General features: G+C 40.9%; 1 protein-coding gene across 1 annotated transcript in view; it reads right to left on the reverse strand.

Annotated features, from left to right (window-relative positions):
* Nucleotides 1–651: 651 nt before the first annotated feature.
* lrp5 (low density lipoprotein receptor-related protein 5) overlaps nucleotides 652–24,742 on the reverse strand; it is a 72,036-nt gene continuing 47,945 nt past the window's right edge. Inside the window, exons 9-23 of the mRNA XM_088935039.1 lie at nucleotides 24,380–24,669; nucleotides 23,500–23,726; nucleotides 22,132–22,316; nucleotides 20,754–21,077; nucleotides 18,179–18,375; nucleotides 17,446–17,657; nucleotides 15,197–15,387; nucleotides 11,967–12,176; nucleotides 11,698–11,823; nucleotides 9,457–9,693; nucleotides 9,097–9,207; nucleotides 8,325–8,558; nucleotides 6,928–7,070; nucleotides 5,573–5,670; nucleotides 652–4,856 (exon numbers count right to left, since the gene is read on the reverse strand). Coding sequence (XP_088791165.1) covers nucleotides 4,595–4,856; nucleotides 5,573–5,670; nucleotides 6,928–7,070; nucleotides 8,325–8,558; nucleotides 9,097–9,207; nucleotides 9,457–9,693; nucleotides 11,698–11,823; nucleotides 11,967–12,176; nucleotides 15,197–15,387; nucleotides 17,446–17,657; nucleotides 18,179–18,375; nucleotides 20,754–21,077; nucleotides 22,132–22,316; nucleotides 23,500–23,726; nucleotides 24,380–24,669 — 3,047 coding nt within the window. The 3' untranslated portion in view covers nucleotides 652–4,594. The remainder of the gene's footprint in view (nucleotides 4,857–5,572; nucleotides 5,671–6,927; nucleotides 7,071–8,324; nucleotides 8,559–9,096; nucleotides 9,208–9,456; nucleotides 9,694–11,697; nucleotides 11,824–11,966; nucleotides 12,177–15,196; nucleotides 15,388–17,445; nucleotides 17,658–18,178; nucleotides 18,376–20,753; nucleotides 21,078–22,131; nucleotides 22,317–23,499; nucleotides 23,727–24,379; nucleotides 24,670–24,742) is intronic.

A 24,742-nucleotide genomic window follows, 5' to 3' on the forward strand; every position in this document is an offset into this window, starting at 1 on the left:
TAAAAAATTAATTACAAATGTCAAAGAAAAAAATGGAATTTTTGAATGAGGGTTTTAAGCTGCCTGTGCTGCTTTTGCAGGCATTTACAGAAACACATTTCAACAGTTAACAAAATAATTCCAGTCTTGATAGATATATAGAATATTTGTATTTTTACTGGTATTTTAAGGCAAAATAAAAAGTAATACCCGAAGAAGAAAAATGCATCTTCTGAGTTGGCAATTTAGGTTATTCTGATATTTAGAATATGCTTTTGTGAGAGGTATTGCAAAGAGCATTTGTTTGGGTACACCATGTAATGGATGTCAAAATGTTCTTTATCATTTTGCAGTGTCATGGCCAGCAGTATTATAAACATTACATAGCCTGCTTCCACACATAATCATCATACAGCCATCATGTGCATGTAGCTTTTAGAAAGGTTTAAAAATAAGTGCTTTATTTGGCAATAGTCAGAGTTTGTTTGAGTTTGCCAAACACATATTGATTTCAAGGCTCAACCACACTGTATTAAAAACACTGATAACATGCCATGCATTTCTGTACAGTATCATTGGTATGATTCAGACATTGAACAGTTTTAATTAGAATTTTTAGAAAACATTTTAAATGGATAAAATGAATAAAGTAATCACACAAACTATATAGAATTATTAGATTCACATGAGATCTTTCTCTTTTAATTAAAACCATAATTTAATTTCCACTTTCTGTCTCTGTGCATTAAAAACAGATCTGGCTACATATTGTAACCCACCGCATTGTAAAATTGCTACTGCAATTAATAGTCACCATCCATGTGTAGATTTTTTGGATTCCAGTAAAGCATTCAAGAACTTGTTCTTTTATGATCACATCACAAATACATGAAGTTGACAGTAACACAAATGAAATAATAAACCGGTCCAATACAGCCAACACGTTTAAAGGCAGGCAAGAGAAAAGTGTATTTGTATGATTCCCAAACTGAAGAGCCAAAACATGTTTTAAGCACATGGCCTTACTAAGAACAAAGTTACATAAGCTAACGTAAAAACATCTAAACCATTAAAAGACCTCTCTCATTCCCATACCTACAGGGTTCAATGCAAACTCTTTTCTTCTTCAAAAGGGAAACATTTTTTGCAGAATATGAAGACCTGACAATAAAATAGCAACAAGAAATTTCTATACAGTTTAACAATCCTTTCCACACAATATAATAGTTACTTTTTTTTTCTTTTGTCACCTCTATTGCTTCTCAACTGAAGCCCATCAAAATGAACCATGCAAGACAACACAGGCGAAGCTTCACCGTATAGCTTTCAGCTTGGTAATAGTTTAGTAATGGAATTTCAAACAAAAGAGATACATACAAAACTCTGCTACCTGAGAATTCCTATCCAGAATTCCCTTTTCAATGATAGATCAACACAGATTCTATCTGTACTTCATAACTAGGAATCCTATTGTACAATTATGTGCCGAAACTGGGATTTGTTTCTTTCTGGTTGACAGATAAAAAGCCATATATTCCTTTTCAGCATTCAAAAAATTTGTTCAGCCAAACTGAACTTTCAAAAACTGCAACATTAAGAGGATTGTTTTCTCTGGAACAGCACACTTCATGACACCAGTTATTCTAAAACAGGAATACACTATGCGAGTCATATGAAAGAAGAGCTAAAATGCCATAAAGTACATTTCAGTTAAAGAAAAGAAACACTTCTAGATATGCTCCTGCTTAGGTTTAATTTGCAGGTATAAGAGGAAAACAGAATGCAAAACTGTGGGACAAGGTCTGAGTGATTTTTCTTTAGAAAATCTAAATAATATTTAGTTTTTTTGCCCCAAACTTATTGCGGACGGAAAACCAAGGATCTCTAAATACAGGACCCACATGCATAAATTACAATGGTGACAACAGAACCATCTTTTCCCAAATGATCAAGGATGAGGACAAACAACACACATTTCTTAGGATTAAAAATCAGATGTGGTGTTCAGCATACCTCACATTATTTTTATCAATTCAAATAGTTTTAAACGTAATGCTGTGTGCTTTCTCAAAATTTAAAGCCAGACCATGAAAGCAAAGGTAATGTGTTGAATATTCCATAAACATCACTTTAAAATTAGAACTTTTTTATAATATACATATATAAAATGCAGTACACACATAAAATAATGCTTATAATGCAATGTGCTATGGAAGGCTAATAACTTATTAAACTTTATGATTTTTTCTTAACATTTGTATAATATTTACTGTTATAAAATCTGTACTGATAAAAGTGAGTTTTGACTTTTTTTCAACGGATCTTTTTATATGTACATTAGCAGCAAACATACTGTTTTGGTAACTGAGCAGAATGAATAAAATGCTTAGGGACTTCAAAATAGTTCACCGAGAAGCATGAGAATGGCCTAGATCATATTCACACAAAATAATTAAAAATAACTTTGTAATTAAAATGTAATAATACATATTTACAATACTTCTGTTTGAAATGGTTTTGGTATGTGCAGAGTGAAGATGCTCGCCACATGTCCCCAGCGAGAATGCACAATGACAGGGAGAGCCCCTTTCAAGCACTCAGTCCCTGGGGTGACCTTGAACTTCAAATGACAACCACATAAAACTGTGGCAACTGTTAAAAAAAACGTCTATGCATAATCAAGGCTCATGGTTCACAATTATTCAGGTTTTTACAGCAAATAATTACAATGCAGTGTACGGCTGAAATGATGATGGCCCTCTTATGAACCCTGCTACACCAAAACCCCCAGTAAATGTCATCAGAGCAGCGACTGACCGGCAGAGATATTACTCTTCAGAATAACCCGCAAACACGCGGTGCACTTTTGGAATGAAACGGCGATCTTACCTTGGTCAGAACTTCTGCTTTGGAGTGAAACGTCCACCTGTCCAAGCAACTACTTTTAACTTTGAAGTGCAGGAGTTTGAGAAGTCACATTCAGTATCTCTTAGCCTCTCTAAAGGTAGTGATTATCCACAAACTGCCGAACAGCACAGCCACATACAGTGGCTCCATGAAGTGAGTTGTCGACTATATGCAACCACAGACAATAGTATTAGCACCCTGTACCCTAAATGAACTTAATAAAATGGAACTCCCTCTTGCTAGGATAGGTGTTTAACAAACATATAAGATGATGAATAACTGTAGTTGAAAGGTCTTATAAACATTTCTGAATAGTTTTGTAAATATCATTCCTAACACACGCAACCTTAGCAGATACAGTATAGAACGGTGTTCTCTTGCACAAAGTTCCCTGTTGTTGATGCTTATGCATGAGTCTTAGAGGGTTTACAGAGAGATAGAGATAGGATATAAGAACATGAGATTATGATAGTTTTCCAACAAGATTTTTACCATCGTTGCAAGCACTGGGTCCATTTTATTCACTTGATTACAGAGTATCCAATTCATTCAAGGGTCTCATCCTGCTGTTAATTTAAATAACCAACACAAGGTTTGGGTTTCAATAACACTGCCGGGCAGCTTGTTCCAGACAGACACCTTATCATGCTTCTTATGCTGAGTCCTAGATGTGTTATCTCTTGATTTCCTTTTGTGACCCTTAATAAACTTGTAAAAACGCTTTTTTTTCAGGTACAGGGACCCAATACATATGTCTGCAAAATGCTCCCTAAAATCCTCTACCATTTAAAAAAACATATAAAAAAGAATAAACTAAAATATTCAAGAGACCTTGCAATTTTCCTAGCTTCAAAATGAGGTATACAGTATGCTCTATGGTTAAACATACCTTTACACCTAATACACAGGTGCAAGAGCTACTTACATGTAAATGGGCATTTAATGTCCAAAATAAAACCAGACGTATCCACCTACTGGCCCTGTCTAGTAGTAGTACCTTCTGTAACTTGCAATGTCAAAATCAGAAACCTTGGAGCCATGCTATAAATATCTTTCAGAGGTACTTTGTCACTGTGCGAAGGAAGATGGTAGATTCCAGAGACTGTTTTGCCAGAGTAAAACACTTTAGCCTGTTGGAGGATAAAAGTTACTTGGATCTTATTGTGGGATTACAGTATGTGTGCAAAATAAGATACAAATTTCAGCCTGTAAAGAGTCATGGCCACTGTATTGAAATATTAAACACATTATTGAAAGTTTTCTATTTACACGTAAAAGATGTGTAGAAGCTTTAGTGTTGTCCAAGTGATGGGAAAGAATGCTGGCATTTTCTTTCCTTATTTAAGAAAAATAACGTACAAAAAAAACAAAAAAAAGGACTCTCTCTCACATGGGCAACACACTCAGCCAAGTGCAATGGTGGCTTGTGCCACGCCCTTGGGGGACAGCTGGGGATGTTGTGAAGAAACAGAAACAATTTAAAAAAAAGTTATAAATACACTTCTGCTGTGCAAAGATTTCACATGGCTTGACAGACTTCACTTTAGAAGTACTGTACACACACTTATCAACTCCCCCCCTCCCCTCCAAATTAAACCCCGAACGTTCCCAAACAAACAACCATTAGTGAAAATTACTAAAATATAATTATCTGATTTGTTCATATTTAAAATTATTTACAGGTGTGCAGCGGGGGCTGTGCCCAGGGTCACGAGGAGTCAGTGCAGGGTGAAGGAGGGGGCGGGCACAGGTGGAAGTAGCTCCTCTCGGTGGAGGGCGAGGGGGGGCAGCTCTCCTCCGCTGACAGGTACTGGCTCCGGGGCGTGGGGGGGGGAGGGTAGGGGTCGGAGTCCGAGTTCAGGTCGATGTAGTATTTGTTGGTCTTCCAGCGGCTGGTGGTGTAGTCACTGTCGCACACGTCCGTGCTGCAGGGAGTGGTGGGAGGGGCAATGCCTCGCAGAAGATAGGGCCTGAGAACAAGTCAAGCCAACAAGAAGGAATCAAAGCCCGAGGACACGAGTATGGACACAGTCGAGCTGAAACTGGCGCTCCTGAGTGGCTCAAGCCGCTTCCCAGAGTGCAGGCTACTGGGTCACGTCACTAATCAGCTGCCAAACGGAGAAGCACACCTGGGAGAGCATCGCCAAGGTAGGGTTAATATTAGCCAGCCTCTGGCTAAGAGGGCAGGCTGGGCCCTTTCAGCTTTCTGGCAAACGGTGGCTTGCCAGGAACCTGCAGGCCTGCAGTGACATCAGTGAGAGAGCTGCGGACCCCTCCAGTCAGCACAAACTCTCCTGTCAGGTGCTGTGGGGCAGTGTGTCAGGTGACCAACAGAACAGGAACGGTAGAGGAAGACGGCAGCGTGTCGCCCACTCTCCTGGGCAGGAGAGGTAGCTGCTGGCTGAAAGCCGAGTATTTTAAAAAATCGATTGGCACTTCCAAAGTTGAAAGACCGATAAAGTACACTTTCATAATCTCTTTAAGCTGCTCTGTATAAAACTATGGCATGCGACTTATAATAATTCAATAAATAAGGACGATGGCCTGCGATGGAATGGCAGCCCATCCAGGACGGACCCTGCCTTGCGCCCGTTGCTTTCCAGGATAGGCCCTGGCTACTCCACGGCCCTGAATTGGAAGCATAGGTCAGAAAAGAGAAGGATGGAAATTGATGGTTCTTACGTACCTGTAAGACCTTGTTGTGGAGGGGCTGTTGGAGGAGTAAAATATTTCTGTGTTGTACAGAGAGCGGTCAGTAGCTGGTGATGGAGGTGGATTCAAAATCTAAGGAATCAAACCAACAGACAAGAAAAGGCGTTTATATCTGTGGGTTGGCAGGGGATAAAAGCTTGTGGTCTGCGGTATGCAGATGTGTATACATCTGTACACTGCAAGATACTGTACATCACCAAAATCTCAAAAAGTGAACAGGAAACGCTGAGTCAAGAATGGGAGCTGGTTCTAATTCCCAACTTCTCTCTGCTTAAACAGTCAACACTGGGTCCAGAGTGGTTGCACTTTTTAAAATAAAATCAGAAGCTTTTCTTCTTTTTGATTATATTATGCATATAGACATGTGTAGAAAACTTTGCAGTTTTTGTTTAACAAAAACACAAAATATTGCAGTGTTACACATACCTTGCGGCAACACTTCGCTCATAAATAGGAAAACTGGCTTAAAAAGTTGTCATTTTAGTTTATTACGTCACTAAGGCAAGTGAATCTCTTAATCTGGTATTTTCGGAAAATCATCTAAGTGTTCCTTTAATGTAGAGGAGAACTCACATGCCTGCTTAATTTGTTGCTGTGTTTCAAAACTGTAATCTGAAATGTTTTTAGGATACCACAGAAATTGCAGTTTCCTCTGCACAGTCTGATTTCCTTATGTTTAAATGTTAAGTCCAAAAGGACAGTCTTCTCAGATCAAAAGATAAAAGTAAGCTTTCCGTTTCCAGCAGAGATTTTGTTTCTAAGTTATAATTTATTGAAAAACTAAAGAGGTGTTGACTTATTGGATAACCACGTGCCCCAACACTAGTCTTGGCTTTATCCAAACAGAAATTTTAGAAATATAAAACGCTCCCAGTTCCAATTTGGCAACATACCTGCTTCATAAATTTATAAGGGACTATAAATCTTCAAAACAAATCAGCCTACTCTTCAACAGATGCAAATGGATGTACAATTAACTTGATTATAAATGAGTAGCTTCATAGACGCAAGCAACTGAATTTTTCCTTTGAGAAATCCCTCAAAGGAGTGACAAAACACTGCTGGTATAATTTACCTGCATGAATTAGAGTGCACCATTTTCTTTTTCTAATGCACAAATAATGGACATTTGCAAAGTCAAAACATAACCCCAAACAGTAAAGATGCACTGCCTTTAAGATGCTTTCTTTTATGTCTTAACTTTTCATGAACACACAATTATTTAAGTGCACAACTTAAAGTATGAACCCGGGCCCCTGATTCTCCCGATTGCCAGAACAGCACTTCTCTTCACGCCCCTGTGTTGCGCTGTAGAAAGCTGTGAGGTACCTGAGGGTAGAAAGTCCCTTTCGTGCTGGCTGAGCTGCTGGAGGACGCCCCTGTCACGTGGTTCCTGTCATAGAGCGGAGCCCCGCTGCCACTGCTGCCCATCAGACTCATGGAGCTCATCATGGACTTCCCGCAGGAGATACCTGTGTGGGCAGTCACACACGGACACGCCAATGTCAGACGTTACACACACGCTGAGGGTGGAGGGTTTACAGCAGAGAGGCAAAGCGCCTGGAAGTTGAGATAGTCCCACCTCACCGGCTTTAAGCATCTACTGTACAATGTGTTACCACTTCCATTCAGTGGTGCCACCCACTAAGGTTGGCATCCTATTGTTTTAAATATACAACATAGCCAGTTTCAGTTCTTTGCCCTTTGGGGTTGGCAGTTCATCAGTCAAGCACACCCACATTAATCTGAGACAGCCCCTTGGGGCGCACCCACAATCTCATCTGATCTCCCTGTGACCACGCCAGTCATGAGCCTCGAACTGGAACAGAGCACCTTTAAAGCACCAGTCAGATGGACACAGCTCCTCGTGACTGCAGCCCGTTCTGCAGTGGGGCCAGGAGTGAGCAGTATGGCCGGGATCATTCCTCAGCCCCCAGTTCAGCAGTGTTTTGCAAGCTTTGCCCTATGAGTAGAAACTGTAAACCTCAAGTCCGCGAGAAGCCTTGAACGTGTTTTCCTCACATGACATCTGTCATAACAGATAATATACTGAAGGCATAATGATGACATAATAAACGACATATATTGAAGACAATTTGGAACATGGGTAACAGCTGTAATCTTCAGCACCTTTCAGACAGCAGAGGTGTGCAAAACCCAAGTACTGGCAGTACTGTGGGTTCAGTGCAAAAAAACAGTGGAGTGTAAGTATGAGGATTTGAGACATGTAGTTTAGGAGTCACCCTGGAATCACGTACTTTAAAATCTGTGCTTCATGATTGGAGGACCCCAGTGTAATTTACAGACCAACTAAATCTTAAACAACATACGTAGCATTTTCTTTTGAGAAAGAACATGTTGCCTTTTGAAAGCTAGATGAGACAGTATCTGAGGCAACGTTTTCCCTCACTGATTTATCAGAACCCAGAATTAGCACTGGGTATTGCAGAGCATATGGAGTAAATTGTAACCTGGCGCAAAAGAAAAGGCTTTGAGACGTTTTCCTATCAGGCTTGGTAACAGATGTTTCAACATTCATCTCCTTCAATGCCTTAGCAGTTAAAAAAAAATGTGCAGGACAAATGCCAGACCCTTTGTTATCTGACTTCAAGTATTTCACAGAATTAACGACTCCAGTGTTTGAAGAAATGGATAAGAAAGTAGAGAGAAGGGAATAAGTACAAAGGGAAAAGTTGTGCCTGTAGCTGGCGAGTCGAAGTTCTTACCAGTAAAAGTGCCATGCTGTGAACTTCCCGGTGCGATGAAATTGAGGGGAACATGGGGAGTCCCGCTGATGTACTCAGCTGGAAAAGCTCCATTGGGGCCCTTATAGCGGCGACAGACCACACGCTGACACACAAAGTACATGCCTCCCATAACAAAGACTGAGAGAATGATCCCAATGACTGGTCCGATGGTGCTGCTGTGAGCCTGAAGATCGCTTGGCGGGGAGTTATACTCTGCCAAAATAGATTGAGATACAGTGAGCACAGAATCATACAGTGAAGACTGAAAAGTTAGTAAGCACGAGAGAAAGCAGGGAACTCAGCCGTGTTAAAAATGCATAATGCATTGAACCACTTCATCTTACAAAACTGACTCTCCTCTGTTTACACTGCTTTCCAGATGGCACGAATGAAGAGCTGAGTAAGGAGGACTTCATTTTAAAAGAAGCCTCTGAAAGATGACATGCTTCCACTGACCATCGAATGTCTGCATTGTTGTCGCCTGTTCAGGTTAAAAGGATTTTAACCACATTGTAAGTTGGTTGTGTGCTTTAAAAATACACAACAGGTCACGAGTCGAGTAGTGTCCTCTACAGTAAGTGACATTTCAAACAATCTGATCTCAGATTTTTGCATTCTTTCTTACTTAGGGCAGAGCAGTAAGAAATCAAGATCGTGTTAAGTACAGAGAATATCCAAGTGAGTGATCTCAGACTCATGACATCATCCCCACAACGGCTCCATGCTCAGTCCTCAAAGGCCCATAACTCACCACAGAATAGCTCGTCGGAGTCATCGCTGCAGTCCGAAAAGGAATCGCACTGCTGCTTCTTCAGAATGCACTGGTTGGTTCCACAGCGGAACTGGTTTGGACGGCAGATAGCTGCAAAGGGAGGTATCCGAGAGTTTATTTATGGCACCTAATATACGTGTGTCACGTTATTTTTGAACAAAAAAATACACACTTTCCACGAAAGAACGCACAGACCACAACTGGACAGGAAGTCGCCCTAGTCTCGGGCACTGGCGGGCAGAGAGAGAGAGAGAGAGAGAGAGAGAGAGAGAGAGAGAGAGAGAGAGAGAGAGAGAGAGAGGAGAAAGAGCGGGCGGGCGAACGGGCGGGAGGGCGTACTGTCGCAGTCCTGCTCGTCAGAGCTGTCCGTGCAGTCCGCCTCTCCGTTGCAGCGCAGCCGGGCGTCGATGCACTGGCCCTTCTCGCACTGGAACTGGAAGGCGGAGCAGACGGGGCAGTCCTCCTCGTCGCTGTTGTCGTCGCACTCGGCGAAGCCGTCGCAGCGCCAGTCCATGGGGATGCAGTCGATCTCGCCCGTCGCGCAGGTGAACTGCTCCGGCGAACAGGTGGGCGGCTCTGCCAGGCACACGGGATCAGAACATACATTCATCAGTGTGCAATGTACATTAAAGACAAAAAACAAACAAACAGGGGAGTCAAATGCCAATTTAATATGCAAAATAATATTCATATTTATGTTTCCCTGTGATGTACAAACGTCCCATCCAGGGTGTACCCTGCCTTTGCCCATTGCTTGCCAAGGTTGGCTCAGGCTCCCTTGCGATCCTGAACTGATGGATGGAAATGACGATGGGATAGAAAATAGATGGAGGGATATTTTCATATACTTCAAGGGTACAAAAGAAGGACAGTATGTGTGAGGTGCACTGGAGAAAGGTGTGATAAAAATACGCGTGGATCCCAAGGTGAAGGAACAGGTGTAAAGGCGAGGTGTCTGCCATCAAATCGAAAGGGACCCATTCCATTTTGAAAAATGACATTCTAAAATGTAATTAGTGATGGAATTCATCATCAATAAATCAAGTCCAACAGAATCATCACAAGCAAATAAGAGTCATTAAAAATAAGTATAAAATCTACCAACATTCAATACAGAAAGCTTCTCTTCACAGCTGTTTACTCTGCCCTCAAATAACAGTGCAGGACAGTCAGCTTCCCAACCCACTAGTGGACTGGTCTTGCTTCCTGTAACAAGGTGTGCCCTGTCCACATGGCCATTCAACACATGTTCATTGAAGCGAACGTCCAGGAGAAGGAGAGCCTCTGTTTAAGATGGTTGTACTGAGCGTTTCTGTTTCTTGGTAATTATATTTCAAAACATGCCATATTTTTCTATGATTTCAAGGATACCTTCCAGTCAGCAACTTTTGTGTGTTTTGACCTTTAATATACCATCACAAGACTTTTGTTGGTGACCACAATGTAGGGAAGAAATACTTTCAATCTGTTGAAGCTTCATTTCTATTTAGGTATTTTTCTTCTTGGTGTACAAGAAGAAGAAAAAAACAGAATATTCTGGAATATAACATTTAAACATTTTTATCTCCCTTTACTCTAATATCCCTAGAATTCAGTCAAAAAGTACTATATTTGAGAACATAACATTGTGCTTTATATCAGGAGAGTTTTTCATTGATAAAAACTGAAAAGTGGGGGTCACAGCTATACTGTACTTTCTGGTGATTTGTTTACAGGGCCTCCCCCTGGAGTTTGGTAGGGCACACAGTGCAGTATTTGGTGCTGTATATACATGTAATACAATTTAATCCTGTGTATATTACCTTCCAGTGCACCTGTGTGGCTTTGTTGTCTGTAGACACAAGCAGTTTCCCAAGTAACATCTATATGCAAATTGCTTATCTACATATCTCCCTAACATGTGGTAACAATGGACATAACCCAGCTGTGAGGCCCTCAGAGTCTCACACCCAAATAAAGAGTCAGGATTTCATTTGAAACATGTCATATGGTCTTTTGAAACTAAATCAAGCATGTGTACACATTTCTTATAAGTGTTATCATTTGTGTTTTTTATTTAAATAACTAAACCACAATCTCTCAGACTCCCCTGAAACAAAAGACCCATTCTTTTCCACAAGAGGGAGCTGAAACATTTGCAGCTATCTGTGTAAGAGTCCCACCACAGTAACAGTGCTTGTTCCTTGGTTACAAGTGTCAAAGCAGATTTAACCCTTGAATGTGCACCCACAAAGCTAAATGATAAATCACTGAAAGATAATAAAAATTACCGATAATGAATAGCATGTTGATAAAGACAAGAACATACAGTAAGTAGGAGCTTATTATATTAAAATAAGCATAATGATTTGTGACACGTTTTAAAGGCATTCACGTGTCTGCTTGACTGGGTGTGTTGAAATTTGCAGGGCTGACAGCTGAGAGAGTACAGACTTTCTGGACCCAAGACCTTATTGGAAGGTTGAGAGGGCGGCAATTTTTATCCAAGAATTGTCTTGGGGAAGTAAGCTCATTACAGCATTTTAAAATTAGGAGTTCAAGATCGTTGCCCTAAAACTTTGCAGGGGGATCTCTGCGTACCTCCACAGGTGAGCAGGTTCTGCAGCAGGACAAGGTGGACTGGACAGGAGCAGCGAGGAGTCCCGTCTCCCTTAGCAATGCAGATGTGAGAGCAGCCTCCGTTGTCACGGGAACAGGGGTGTGATGCTGGAGGAAGCAGCAACAATTAGCATTTAGCTGCAGATTCTCCCCCGAGGAGAAACAGAAACATAACAGAGACCTAGATTAAACATCCTCTGCAGGTGTTTCTCAATTTGTAAGGCAGAAAAACGACAAGAGCGAGAACCTACCAAACTCCGTGGCATCCATGTCTTCCACAGCGTGGATGCTGGTGAGGTGGAAGATCCTGCCCTGGATCCGTGTCCTCTTCTCCCCAGTGAGCTTGTCCACCCGCTCAATCATCTGCTGCTGCCGGTCAATCCAGTACAGGTGCTCTCCAAGCACAGTCAGCCCCATGGGCTGCAGAATGTTGGAGTCCTGCAGGGTGATGCGGTTTGCTCCTGTTTTAAAGAGCAACAGGAGATGCATATAACCAAGTTGCAATTGCACATTATACTTAACACGGGCATAGCTCTAGATCACTTGTAGAGGAAGGTACAACTACAAAATTGCAGCGAAGAAGCACATGCAAATTTTGTAATAAAAAATGCTTCCCCTTTTATTCAGTGGAAGTGTCTACGCTGGAGGAAAAAAGAAATGGCACTGGAATGCTTCCTTATGTCATTACAAGCAAAATCCCCTTAACTGGAGAAGCCTTTTGGTAAAACTTTCTGAAGAAGTCTGTATTGGGCCTCAACATTTCATAATTTCACATTCTTTCCAGTTATATCACAATCTGAGATGTAGTCTGTGCATGTGCAGCACATGGTTCTCTTTCATTGTTTCTGTTTAAATTTATCTGCCACAATATCAGCTTTGATCTTAAGGCTAGAAAATGTTGTTCAAAGCTGCCTTTTGCAACTGAAGTAAAAATGGGAAGGTCCACATTTATCCAGGGGCCATAAAACGAGCTAGTCATACCAGTGGTTACTTTATCACACTTTCTGCAACTCACTGATTGTGATATGATAATTACACTTCTATTAATCATTATAACCTGTAACCTTCTGCAGGATTTCTCTGTGTGCCAATTGGTCTATGTTGTCAGAGAAGATAAGGAGGCCCTTTGGGACGGCCCAGAAGAAGACTGACACTTCCTCAGAGCCTGAGTGTAAACATCATGTTCCTGTCCACGTCAAAGCCGGTTACATGCAATGTAAACACAGAGGATGTACTAGGCTTGGCAATGTGGCAATTATTAATCAAATTGGGCAACAGTTCTTGGGATCATTGGAAAGGAGAACGTCAGTGTAGAATTTCTGCTTGACAGTATATAAAAATAATTTAAAAAGTTGTTGTGAACATCCGCACTACAAAGTTCGAGATATAAGCCTTGGTATTTGAAGTGTATGAAGAATGTTTTTGTTTCCTTGTTATATGCCTCCACAAATGTTTATGTGTTGTAAAGTTAGCTTTGATGAAGTCACTTCATTTTTCAAGGTTCTCCCAGCAGTCAAGTCCAAGGTGCACAAAGAACCTTTTCCTCGGCAGAGATTTAGGGCTCCTATTTACAGGAAATGCTAGAGATGAAATGTCTATGTACTGTAGGTCTCAGGGACAACTGGCAAGCCGAATCTCTTCAATATCACCATTGTTTTAGGAATCTCCGATGAAGCTAAATTATTTGCAAATGACGTGTCACCTGATTTACAGCAGGAAAAGGCAACTGTAAAACAAAAATGAAAGTCGACTATGATCTGCTGATTGATCAGTGGACTGTATTTAAGGTATGCTCATCAGGCTGAAGACATCAAACCTTTGTACTGCATCTGGAGTATACCTAGTTGTCTGGCACCTGCCAAATTACAATAAAGATGAAATGACAGCCTCTTTTGAAGTCTCCTGTAATCATTTCATCCCCACCAAAAACTGTCTTCTTAAGCAGATGTAGTTCCCTCTTGTCTACACAGACAAGCCCTCCTACATATATCACTTCAATCAACACTGGGTGCCCTAGAAAAGTATCTGTGATGCATTACTTATCAGTGCAATCGTAAGAAGTACCCAAAATTACAAAGCCTCCTGGTCTCTAGGCTGCACAATTTCGAGAAAAAAAAACCCCATCAAGCTTAGTAACAATTGTTGACATATTTTAACTCATATAGCTTTGGTCATGAATCAGCTCAGGGATAAAGAAGATCAAATCACATATCACTTCCACTGGAACCTGGGAAGAGTAAGAAACAGTTGGATTTTGCCATGCTTCTGGAATTGAATCATAAAGTTGCAGGTACTACAACTGCAGGCGGTCCTTCACTGACAGCAGAGTGGACGGAGTGTGCTTTGATGGAGCAAATTCTGAAAGTGCGATGCAATCTTCAGATCTTAACTCTCAACAGAGATTATGTCCTCTTTGATTTTGTCAGGTGACTTTATGTATGTGGATATAAAAATCCATATTTTAAAACAATTGTAACAGTGGTCAGCTGTGTTAAGTAGCGTGTCTGTTCAACATCACAGTGTTATGCAAACATTTAATCTATTAATAAGTGTAAAGGTATTTGTTTTTTGGTGTCTACTGATATAAAACATACCTCTACAACATCAAACTTTAATTTATAGAGAACCTTTCATACCAAGAATCTCAAATGATTGTATTGTACAAAAGAATGTTCTTAGATGCCACCTCATACAGAGTACAGTCACATGATATAACCAATGTATTATAACTTACAGTCTTTGGCACAGAAGGATTACTTGGTATTTTACAAATAGAGGAAAGGGAGCAGTAAATAACAGTTTACTGGAAAGAATTAATGGAAAAGTAAGGCATGTCAGTTCTGCTAGCAGCTCTGGGTATCTGGACCTGCAGAGATGCAGTATGCTCTCAAGACATTCAAGAAACTTCAAAAGATCAAGTTGCTGTGACTAGATCAAAGACGGCGATTTCTTTGGTAAAGGCCAGATATCTTCCATGTTATGGATGCATTATCTCAGGGCACTTTAGCCCACTTTCATCATGAATGTTCAAGGGAGCTAATCAGATGGAGAAAAGGAAAAGGGTAGGGCAGAAAAAGACTAATTACCAAGCCTGGGCTGTGCCATCCCACCACAACACTTTCACAGCCACAAATCTGACTACTGCTCTTCACATCCATTTGGTTCCAGGTGCAGTGTATTCTGTATAAAAGCTTCTTCAATGTGAAAGTGGAACAATTCGAATTACACTATTAGAAAACTCTCAAGTCTAAAACCCCACTTACGCTTTATTTTTTAAAGAAAAGTCAAACTTCTATCCTGTCATACCTTCAAATACTGTACATTCTGAAGTGGACAGCAAGAGGACAGGTCTTCATGAGTTAGATCTTGGAAAGGTTTTTAAAAAAACATCGTTTTTACTTTTCAGGATTCTTGTAAAAACAATCCACATGCTCCTCAGCGGTCCTGTGCCACAGCCCACTGTGTTAGCCCATGCACTCACCAGACAGGTCGCTGCTCTCAATGCGTTTCAGATCAGCGTCCACCCAGAAGAGCTTCCCCAGCTTGTTGTCAACGGCCAGGGCGACGGGTCGGATCAGTCCGGTGGTGAAGAGGCCCTCGCGCTCAGTGCCATCCAGGGAAGCACGCTCGATTTTTGCAGACCTCTCCTGCATGTTGGTGAAGTACATGTACCTGGGGGTCCGCAGTACAGCAATTGTTAAGACCAAGAAATTGCACTGGACCAAAACGTAGCCCTTGATTTCAGTGTAATTGCTTTCTGTTCTGTAAAATAAAGGTGGCAAGATATTGGAGAGAAGCACGGTGGCGCGGTGGTTGACATTGCTGCCTCGCAGGGCTTCCTGGGGCGCTGTCTGCGTGGAGTTTGTATGATCTCCCTCGTATCCGTTTGGGTTTCCTGCGGGTATTCCGATTTCCTCCCACACTCCAAAGATGGCCCAAAGGAAATAAAGAGGATGTAACCTTTGATATTGACGTTCTCATGGAGAGATGGGATTGACTACAAATGAAAATGACAAAGGGCCTACAGCCAGGCAGCTTGTTCAGATTGTCATGGCTGGTAAACGCAGGGTTACTGAAACATTCAGCTGTGCGTCTTGAGAAACAACTGCAGGACTGCACGTGCTCATTAAGTAGAGGTGTTTTTCAGTTTGTTTTGATAGATGTCACATTAATCTTATGATGCGCAGCTGGTGTGCTCCAAAAAGAGCAGCTGGTTTTGTGGTATTTGCGAGTTTAAAAATAAGAAAAAACCTGCAATCATCTGCTTGCAATTTAGCGCTGCCCCTTTATAAACATCATAATCAACGAGCCAAGGCTGTATTTTATTTTCCTTCAATATCTGACGCAAAGTCCCCACAAATTAGACAAAGGATTTTGGCTATTAAAAAAGCTAGAAAAACTGTCTTTCCAATTTGAAAACATATCCTTACTACAGAAAAAAAAAACATATGCTAACAAATTCACCCTGACATCTATGCTTCTTTTTTTTTCAAGCTCTCTTTGAGGACATTTATTTTCTCTTTATCCTACACTATAACCCTTCATTTTAATGAACAAATCTCCATTCACTAAGCTTTAGTAGTGTGTATATATATATAGCGATGCACATACTCAAGGGAATTCCACACACCCTGCCTGGATTTAAGTAAATGAAAAAATAAGCACTTGTCAATGAGATACACGTCTTACTTCAAAGGCACACTCTCCGAAGCAAGTTAGAAAACAGCATGTTAGCAATTGCGTTCTTTCATGTGAGCGTTACTGTATGTGAAAAACAAACCACCTTCGTCGTAATTGCATCTGCTTCTCCTACCTGCCTTGTGAATGCTTTGTTTTGTTTTATAGTACACACTTGCTTGTTCGTTTCTCCTTTGCCTCCGATATTATGCCAAAGGTCAATGGCTACCACACCCAAGCATATCCAGGAATGCTATAAATAGGGAACTTGTGCTAACTGTGATGGCAGTGACACTAACAATGGGCGGGCAATTACAGAGCAGACAACCAAACCCCTGACCACACTCAACCACACGGAAAAAAAATCATATGTCCATCTGTTGAACACATGGATATGGAAGCTGCTCAAGAGGATTTCAGAATATTCTAGTGCTTACACAGGGAGTGGTTCATTTACCTCTGAAACACACTAAACAGTATCTCCTGTGTCAAAAAGTAAATACAGTACCACATCACAAATGACCAATCATAAGCCAATTACTCTTCTTAAAAGTGCCACATTAAGTAAAGTAACCAGTTTTAAAAATAAAACGTACAAATAAATATTCACTGCACAATCAAATCCGCAGATGTCCTCCTCTAACAGCACACTGCACAACATCTCCCTCGTTTATCATCCATTTTTCCTCTTCTTGAGAGTCCTCCACCACTCAGGACTGTCACTCTTCATGCTCTTTATAATGCTGCTTCATTGTGAATTTAATTTGAGTGAAGCTACTATACTTGAAGGACTATATCTGAGTGGTTCCATTCTTTATCCACAGGTACATTTGTCTTCCTCTTACTTTGCAAACATTTTGCTGTCTGCTACAGACTACCAAATAAATTATGATGCTGGATCCAACCGTACAACTTCACTCAATGCAGGAGTAACTCTATTATCATCTTCTGAAGTATATTCAGGCCCCAAACTCCAAGGTTGATTTCAGACTCAGCTGCCAGCTCTACTGAGAAGGTGTAACACAGTGTAACAAAGGCCCAAGGCTGCCTTACCCTCTCTCTGCATTGACCACAATAGCGCGAGGCCGGTCCTGCTCCCCTCTCAGCACCACGCCAATAGATTTGCCATCAAGCCGGTGAACGTTGATGGTGTTGGTGGCCTCGCATGTCCAGTACACCGTCCGGCTGAACACATCGATGCTGAGATCATGAGGCTGCTTGTCAGGGTTCTGAAGGTGCCCGGAGGAAGACACCACCACGAAAGCCTAGAAGAAGCAGAAGGACGCTGATGAAAACTGGATATATGAAAAATAAAGCTAGATGTTTTCTACTACATAATTACCCCTTTGCAAAAAATATAATGCCTTATAGAACTGAATTAACACTTGGGTCTTTTTTAGACCTTTGGCATATACCTACGAAGATATAATTACATCCACCCTTTTTTCTAACCATTTCACCCAATTCAGGTGAATTTCAGCAAGCAATGGACACAAGGCACAGCAGGGCAAACACACACACATACTCACACCAGAGGCAATTTGCCCAGACGCCAGCATGTCTGTGGACTGTGGGAGGAAACTGGAGCAAGCAGAGGAAACACATACAAACACAGGGTGAGCACACACACTCTACGCAGATAGCATCCTCAGTCAGGAATTGAACCCAGGGCCCCACAGCTGCAAAGCAGCGATGCTAACCACTGTCCTAGCATGCGGCCCAAGAAGCAATTCCCTAGTCCAATTTTAGCATGTAATAAACGCTGTGATGATATTTCAGTTGCTACCTGTGAGCCATCGTCCATTGCTCTCTTGATGTTTTGTCGTCCATCCACCCAGTAAATGAGCTTGTCCACAGGGTCATAGCTGATAGCTCGGACGTTCCTCAGCACGTGAATGGGCAAGATGATGTCTGGGCTCTGCTCTCCCAGCACCATCCGACTGATAGCGGCTTTCTGACTGAACAGGAGGAAGCTAGAAGGAGCTGCAAAATGTTGGGGAGCATTAATTGAGGAAGTCAACATGTCTAAAACAAAATGATATAAATGGCTGTCCTATTGTTTCCGAGACCCAGAACAGCATACTGGGATGGATTAACTGGATTTGAATCTTTTTAGCCTGGAACAGAAATTATTAGAGGGGGATTTGATTCAGGTTTGCAAATCCTGAAGACAGGTGACTGCAGCAATACAAGGGAACATCTTCAGGACAAGCAAACAAGACTCAGGGGATGCAAATTCAAATTCAGTTTAGTTACAGTCAGGACAGAGATATATTTGTCCCACAGAACATCTGTGTGATTCCAGGTGTGTAGTAAATGCTTTGATGACATTTAAGTGGCTACCTAATCACCCATCTGTAAACTCTAGATAGCTGTTGTTGAATTAGACTATTAAGGTATTAGCAATCTTTGCAGCAAAGATGGTTCATACTGTAATTGCTTCATCTAATTTATAATTAGACCTTTCTAAATGTACTCAAATTATCTAACAGTGAACTCTTAGAAACTAATCATCCAGTCACTAAACAGCTGTGGATTGGGGATCCTATGAGGCAGTAAAGACCACATTCAGAAAACTGGTAAGTATTAGAACAAGATATCCTGTAATCTGAACAGTAATAAAAAGTCATCGGTCTTGCATTTATTAGTGTAGAAATGCCCTGATTATATCTCAGGGAGGTTTTGAGAGAAAAGTGTGCTGCACTACTTATTTCAATATTTGATTACTATTTGCATTGTAATTAGGGGTTCATTATAATATAGATTTTAGTATCATGAAAGACCATGTAACCTAAATCCTGAATACAAATTCTATGCTCCATACATGTTCATCATAAACTACTGCAGGTGTCTTTGGACCCAATAAGTCTCCCATATCTGCCTTTATAAAAGGCCAAACCTTCATATCCAACATTTTCATTTGGATTTAATCAAAGACTTGTATATTTCTTTTTTACTTGTTTTGAGAGAAAGAGAACTTCTTTTGATGATACAAACTGTAATCCTCTTATAATACTCAATCAAAGAGCATTACAGAGTAAAGACAGGTATGCATTAGGGCAGAAAAGGGCCTTAATCCTCAGCCAAAAAAGAGTCCTTGAGCAATCCCCAATATTAAATGCTTTGCTTATGTTCAATACATATGAAGCGCAGATCCAAAAATCAGTGGTTTCTGAGTTCTCCACCCCTGTGTTCCATTTGCCTAGTGCTCGATGTGGCCAGGAGCCAGAAGGCCTGGATTTGATATAGCCAGTCCACCTAGACATGGCTGGAATGCAGATTGTTATGAAACGCAGTGACTCACAGACTTTTAGACAAAACATGCTGTGCATTGCTTCTCAACAACAGAAAACGAGGATATGAGGATAGCAGTCTCAGGGAAACATTAAATTAGAAAGTGTTCGGCAATACACATTCATGGTCAGGGTTTAAATCACCAGTCCTCCTCCTTCCTCTATCTTCATTGAAATGATATTTGTATATTCATTTTCAGCTCTTCTAAGCATGCCATTTCCACCTCACAGCAGCTTTGCATTAACCAGTTTCTCCAGCATCTTAATTTCCCCTATGGCAGCATCATTACGGCAGCTGAAAGAAACAGGTTTGGGCCCTGAGGTGGCACTCAGAAGGAGTGATCTGACTGGCTCTAGTAACCAGTTTTAGTTTGGGGTTATTAAGAAGAATTTTGAAAAGGTTAGAGCCCTGTTTGATGTGGTATTTTTAATCTGTTTGTAAATTTACACACACATTGAATGGTTTACCTAAATACACTGTACTGCAAAATTATTGTTGAACATTTTGCATTTTCAGTTTTAATAAAGTTTGATCTAAATGTTCTTACAAGACCAGTTTTGTTTCCTTAGATGATTTAACATTTTTCCAATATTATGTTTAACTTAGTATTTAACGTGGTACTACTTTATGTACAGTTTCCACTCTGGACTTAACAAAAGGCAAAAAGCGGAAAAGCAGAGTGATGAAGTAAGTCTCTGGAATAGTATCTTCACAAGCTTTCTGAGAGTGCCTTGAAGATACCTGAGCATTTTATGAGGAAAAGGTGACCCCCCCAGAGTGGCACCAGGTACATCAATTTTAGAAGCTGCAAAACGTTTTCTTTTTAGATACTACTAGTAATTTCATTTCAATCCCATTTTTCACTTAACAGCCAGATGAGCAATTCTCTAAACTGTAAGCAGGGAGAAGGGTGGTAAGAATCACCAGGGAAGTGAGCAGTTATAATCATACTAATGTACCCTTAGTTAAAGTCAGACAAAACGTAGAACAGGTAAATGCGAGACACAAAGTGGAAACAGACATCTAGGCAGAAGAATAAGAGAAACTGGGGAAAAAGAAAAACTTACAGCTACAGTTTTTGCCATTGGCATCCAGAGTGTAATGGGAAGCACATCTACACTTATATCCCTCAGGTACGGCCAAACAGAGGTGGGCACACTGCCCGTTATTCTGCGCACATTCATTCCAGCCATCCTGGCGCGAGGAGTGGAACACTAAAATATCCATAACGTATTCCAGATGGCCCTGGATCTCGGTCCGGTTCTGCCCGTTACTCTTGTCCGCTCTCTGGATGCTCTGCAGGGTCCAGTCAGTCCAGTAGATGAAGTCACGGTACTGAGTCAGCCCAAACGGGTGGGAAAGATCATCTGCTATGATTTCTCTTTCCTGCCCTGTGTGAATCCAAGAGAAAGCACACTGCAGTATTCCCATGGTCACTGACATTATGATCAGCCCCTTAGAAACACAGAATCTAAATGCCAAATACATTTATCGCTCTTATGACTTAAGCAGACTTATTTTAAGGTTGCAGAAAGGAGTTTGAGAGGCATGAACCACCTCATCTCTCCCTGTAGAGGCAAAGGGCTTATTTCAAGTCTATCAAGGTTTTTTTTTGCTCTGCCTCATCCTTAACACTACAGCACATTACTCTTTTCAATGTTCCCTATTCCAGCTAAGGAAAAAATGAAACACTGTGTGCTTTCTGAAGCAGACCCCCCTTTCTAACAATGTTAAATTTGCAGCACAGAGTAGTGTATAGAGCTCATAACCCATTATGAGAAGACTGGGGGTTCAAGTCTCAGCTGCTGACATTGCTTTGGTATGCTTGAATAACTTGCTCCAGTCCTCTCAGCTGTATAAACAGGTACCAGCATTGTATCTTGGCTTGTACTAAAGGTTTATTTAATACTGCGGAAATAGGCACTGGCTTAAATGAATAAAAACTGTGAAAAAAAATTTTTTTTGTTATATTTGAATGTTGCTGCATAATGGTTTCATGATCCCTTCATAACTGCTACACAATACATTATAATCTCATGCATAATGCATTATAAGACATTATAATCCCATATGTAATGCTTTATAGGAACATTCTCAAATGATATAACGTGCATAAGAGGTCATGACGTTCATTTTAGCATCTCCTCATACCAAGAACTATAAAATATGCTAAAACAAATGTCATGACCTCTTACACACACGTTATTTCATTTGCGCATGTTCCTTCAAAGCATGATGAATGTCATTATAGTATCTTGTGTAGCAGTTATGAAAGGATTATGAAGCTCTTAAGCAGCAATATTCAAATGGAAGCCTCAGGTGTTTTTCGGCTGTTTTCCTAAGCAGAAACAAGGTGAACCTGTGAAATTTCCGTTGATACTGTTTTGCCAGTGAAGGGGTGACTGAAGACAAGAGATGGGTTGGGAACTTAGGAGGAGATCTTACCAAGCATGTTTGAGGACTCAATCATGCAGGTGTCCAGGTCTGTCCAGTAGAGCCTCTGATCCACATAGTCGATTGTGAGACCGTTGCCTCGGCCTAGTTTATCCACCAGAGTAACAATGTTGCTTCCATCCATGTGTGCTCTCACTATTCGTGGTTTCCCGCCCCATTCTGTCCAGTACATGTAGCTTAAAAAGAGAAAAGATATTATAAGTAGTACAGGTGGGTGGCTGCGTCAGCATGCGTAGGCTGCAAAGGAACAAGTAATAGGTTTATTCCATGCTGAAAGGAGAAGCAAGAAAACATGTAGACTTAGACTTAAAAGATATTATGTTTACTGAGTAAAACGCCTGCTCATACTAACCCAATTGAAAGGACAAGACAAACCAAAACCTCTGACTTACAGAAATCAGTGTTTACTGAAAGCTACTGTTGTTGTTTTTTTCATTTAAGTTGTCACAAGAGTTTGCAACCTAGTCTCTAGTCTCTAGTCTCAAACACAATTAAATATTCCTTGAATAACAAACTTTCCGATATGCGATTCAAAGATCGTCCAAGACGTTACTTAATCTCAGTCTTACAATGACACACAATTCTATTACATGTTCACACAAGAAATTTAAAATGCAAGGAACATGAATGTTAAAGTGATTCAGAAGTGAGGTCATTGTTCCATAGTTCTTTAAAATGTCTTTATTTAGTCATGACATCAAAATAGTCTACCTTTAGTCTCTGTAGATGAGATTGAGAAGGTTGCAAAGTCAACAAAAAACAGATGCACAAACACAAAAATACCAGGAAAAGTAAAGCTTGAAGCTTTACTAAAAAATTAAATGAAAACTTCAAATTTTTTCAAATACAAGACGAAATGTTTTTTTTAATGAGCAAATTATATTTGTACTTAAGCACCTGGCAGGACACAAGCTTTAAAAATGTGACAAAAAAGGTCTTTATATAGTTTATAAAACTGAGAGTTTTTTGTTGAAATATTACTTTAATTGTTGTTAACTTAACAACAGTGGAAAAGTTTTTTTTAAATAATTTGAGCTAGATCACCCTGTGGAGTGAAGGGTCTGCTCAACTCTCTCTCCTTTTGTTATGTATTTGGTTACATTTGACCAATTAGGAAAACAAGATTCAGGGATAACAAGCGATTGTGACATGAGGACTTTACATTGGATAATAAACTAAGAGTGCCTCTATTACTGATATACAGTACATATCACCACAATCGTCACCCACTGGCAGAAAACGATCAAAATGCTTATGCAAAATCTTTCAAGAACTAATTTGAGTTGAAGAAATGGTCACCAACAGCAAGGCGACCCCCAGGGGTTTTCTTCTCAGACGGCAGTGGTTTAAGCCTCTTACCCTTTGGCAGGGTCGAGCGCTAGGGAGCGGGGGTTGTCCAGGTCTTTACACACCAAGACCTGGCGGTACTGTCCATCCAGGCGCGCCACTTCAATGCGGTTCGTCCCTGTATCGGCCCAGTACAGGTTTTTCCCCATCCAGTCTACTGCCATGCCCTCCGGATAGTCCAGCCCAAACTCGATGATGTGCTCCACGGAGCTGCCGTTCATGAAGGCTCGGCTTATGGTCTGCGCAGAGAGACAGAGAGACTCAGTGACGAACGAGCTTGGAAACCGAACATTCGGTACAGGAGAGATACTGCAGGGACTGTACAGAGTTTGTACAGTATGTTCTTCCCATGTTTGCATGGGTTTCCTCCGGGTGCTCTGGTTTTGTTCCACAGTCCAAAGACATACTGGCAGGTGAACTGGCTTCTGGGGAAATTGGCCCTGGTGTGAGTGTGTGTGTCCGTGTCTGCATGTGGCGTGCAATGGATGGTGTCCAGAAAAGAATTAGAGACCTGGAATTCATACAGAATTATTTTTCTGAATAAACCATTGTTTTTCCTAAGTATACTGCATGTCTTTCCCAAAACTGTCAGATACGACAAATACTTAACAGGGCTCAGATGCAGAACAATAGCTTTTATAGAAAAAGGTTCAGAAAGTCTTTATAATTCTGCTGAATTGTTCCTCTCTAAATACCTATGGACCATTGTAAATATTCCACACTTCACGGACATCTTAGTTTAGTTTCATTTTTAGTTGGAGTTTGCTTAATCACCACCTTTCTCAAATCAAAGCATAAATCAATATACAGTTTAACCATTTGGACCCAAAGCAAGCATCCACCTTATTTTTATTTTACTTTCTGCAGCTACGAGATAACAGACGCCAATTACCTTCATACTGACATCAGTCCAGTAGATTCTATTGTCAGAGACGTCAAAGTCCAAGGCAGAAGCCTCCTTCACCCCTGTCAGAGGAATTGCCACGTCGTTATTAGTTGTACCCAGAGATATCCTGCGTATGTCCGCCCGGGTGGTGAAGAGTAGGAAGGCTTCTGGCACAATGCAAGTTTTCATGTCATTCAGTAGCTCCAAGCCCATGGGACAGGCACACCTCAGGCCCTGAGGCCTATAGAAACACAGGTGGCTGCAGCCTCCATTGTTTTCTGTGCATGAATTAGTTCCTGTGGAAGAAAGGAAGAGCTTGTGTTGTGCTTCATTATAATCTCATTAATCGGGAAAACAATGAAAACTGAA

The sequence above is a fragment of the Atractosteus spatula genome, chromosome 16 (assembly GCF_055471065.1).
Source record: "Atractosteus spatula isolate fAtrSpa1 chromosome 16, fAtrSpa1.hap1, whole genome shotgun sequence".
NCBI lineage: Eukaryota > Metazoa > Chordata > Actinopteri > Semionotiformes > Lepisosteidae > Atractosteus > Atractosteus spatula.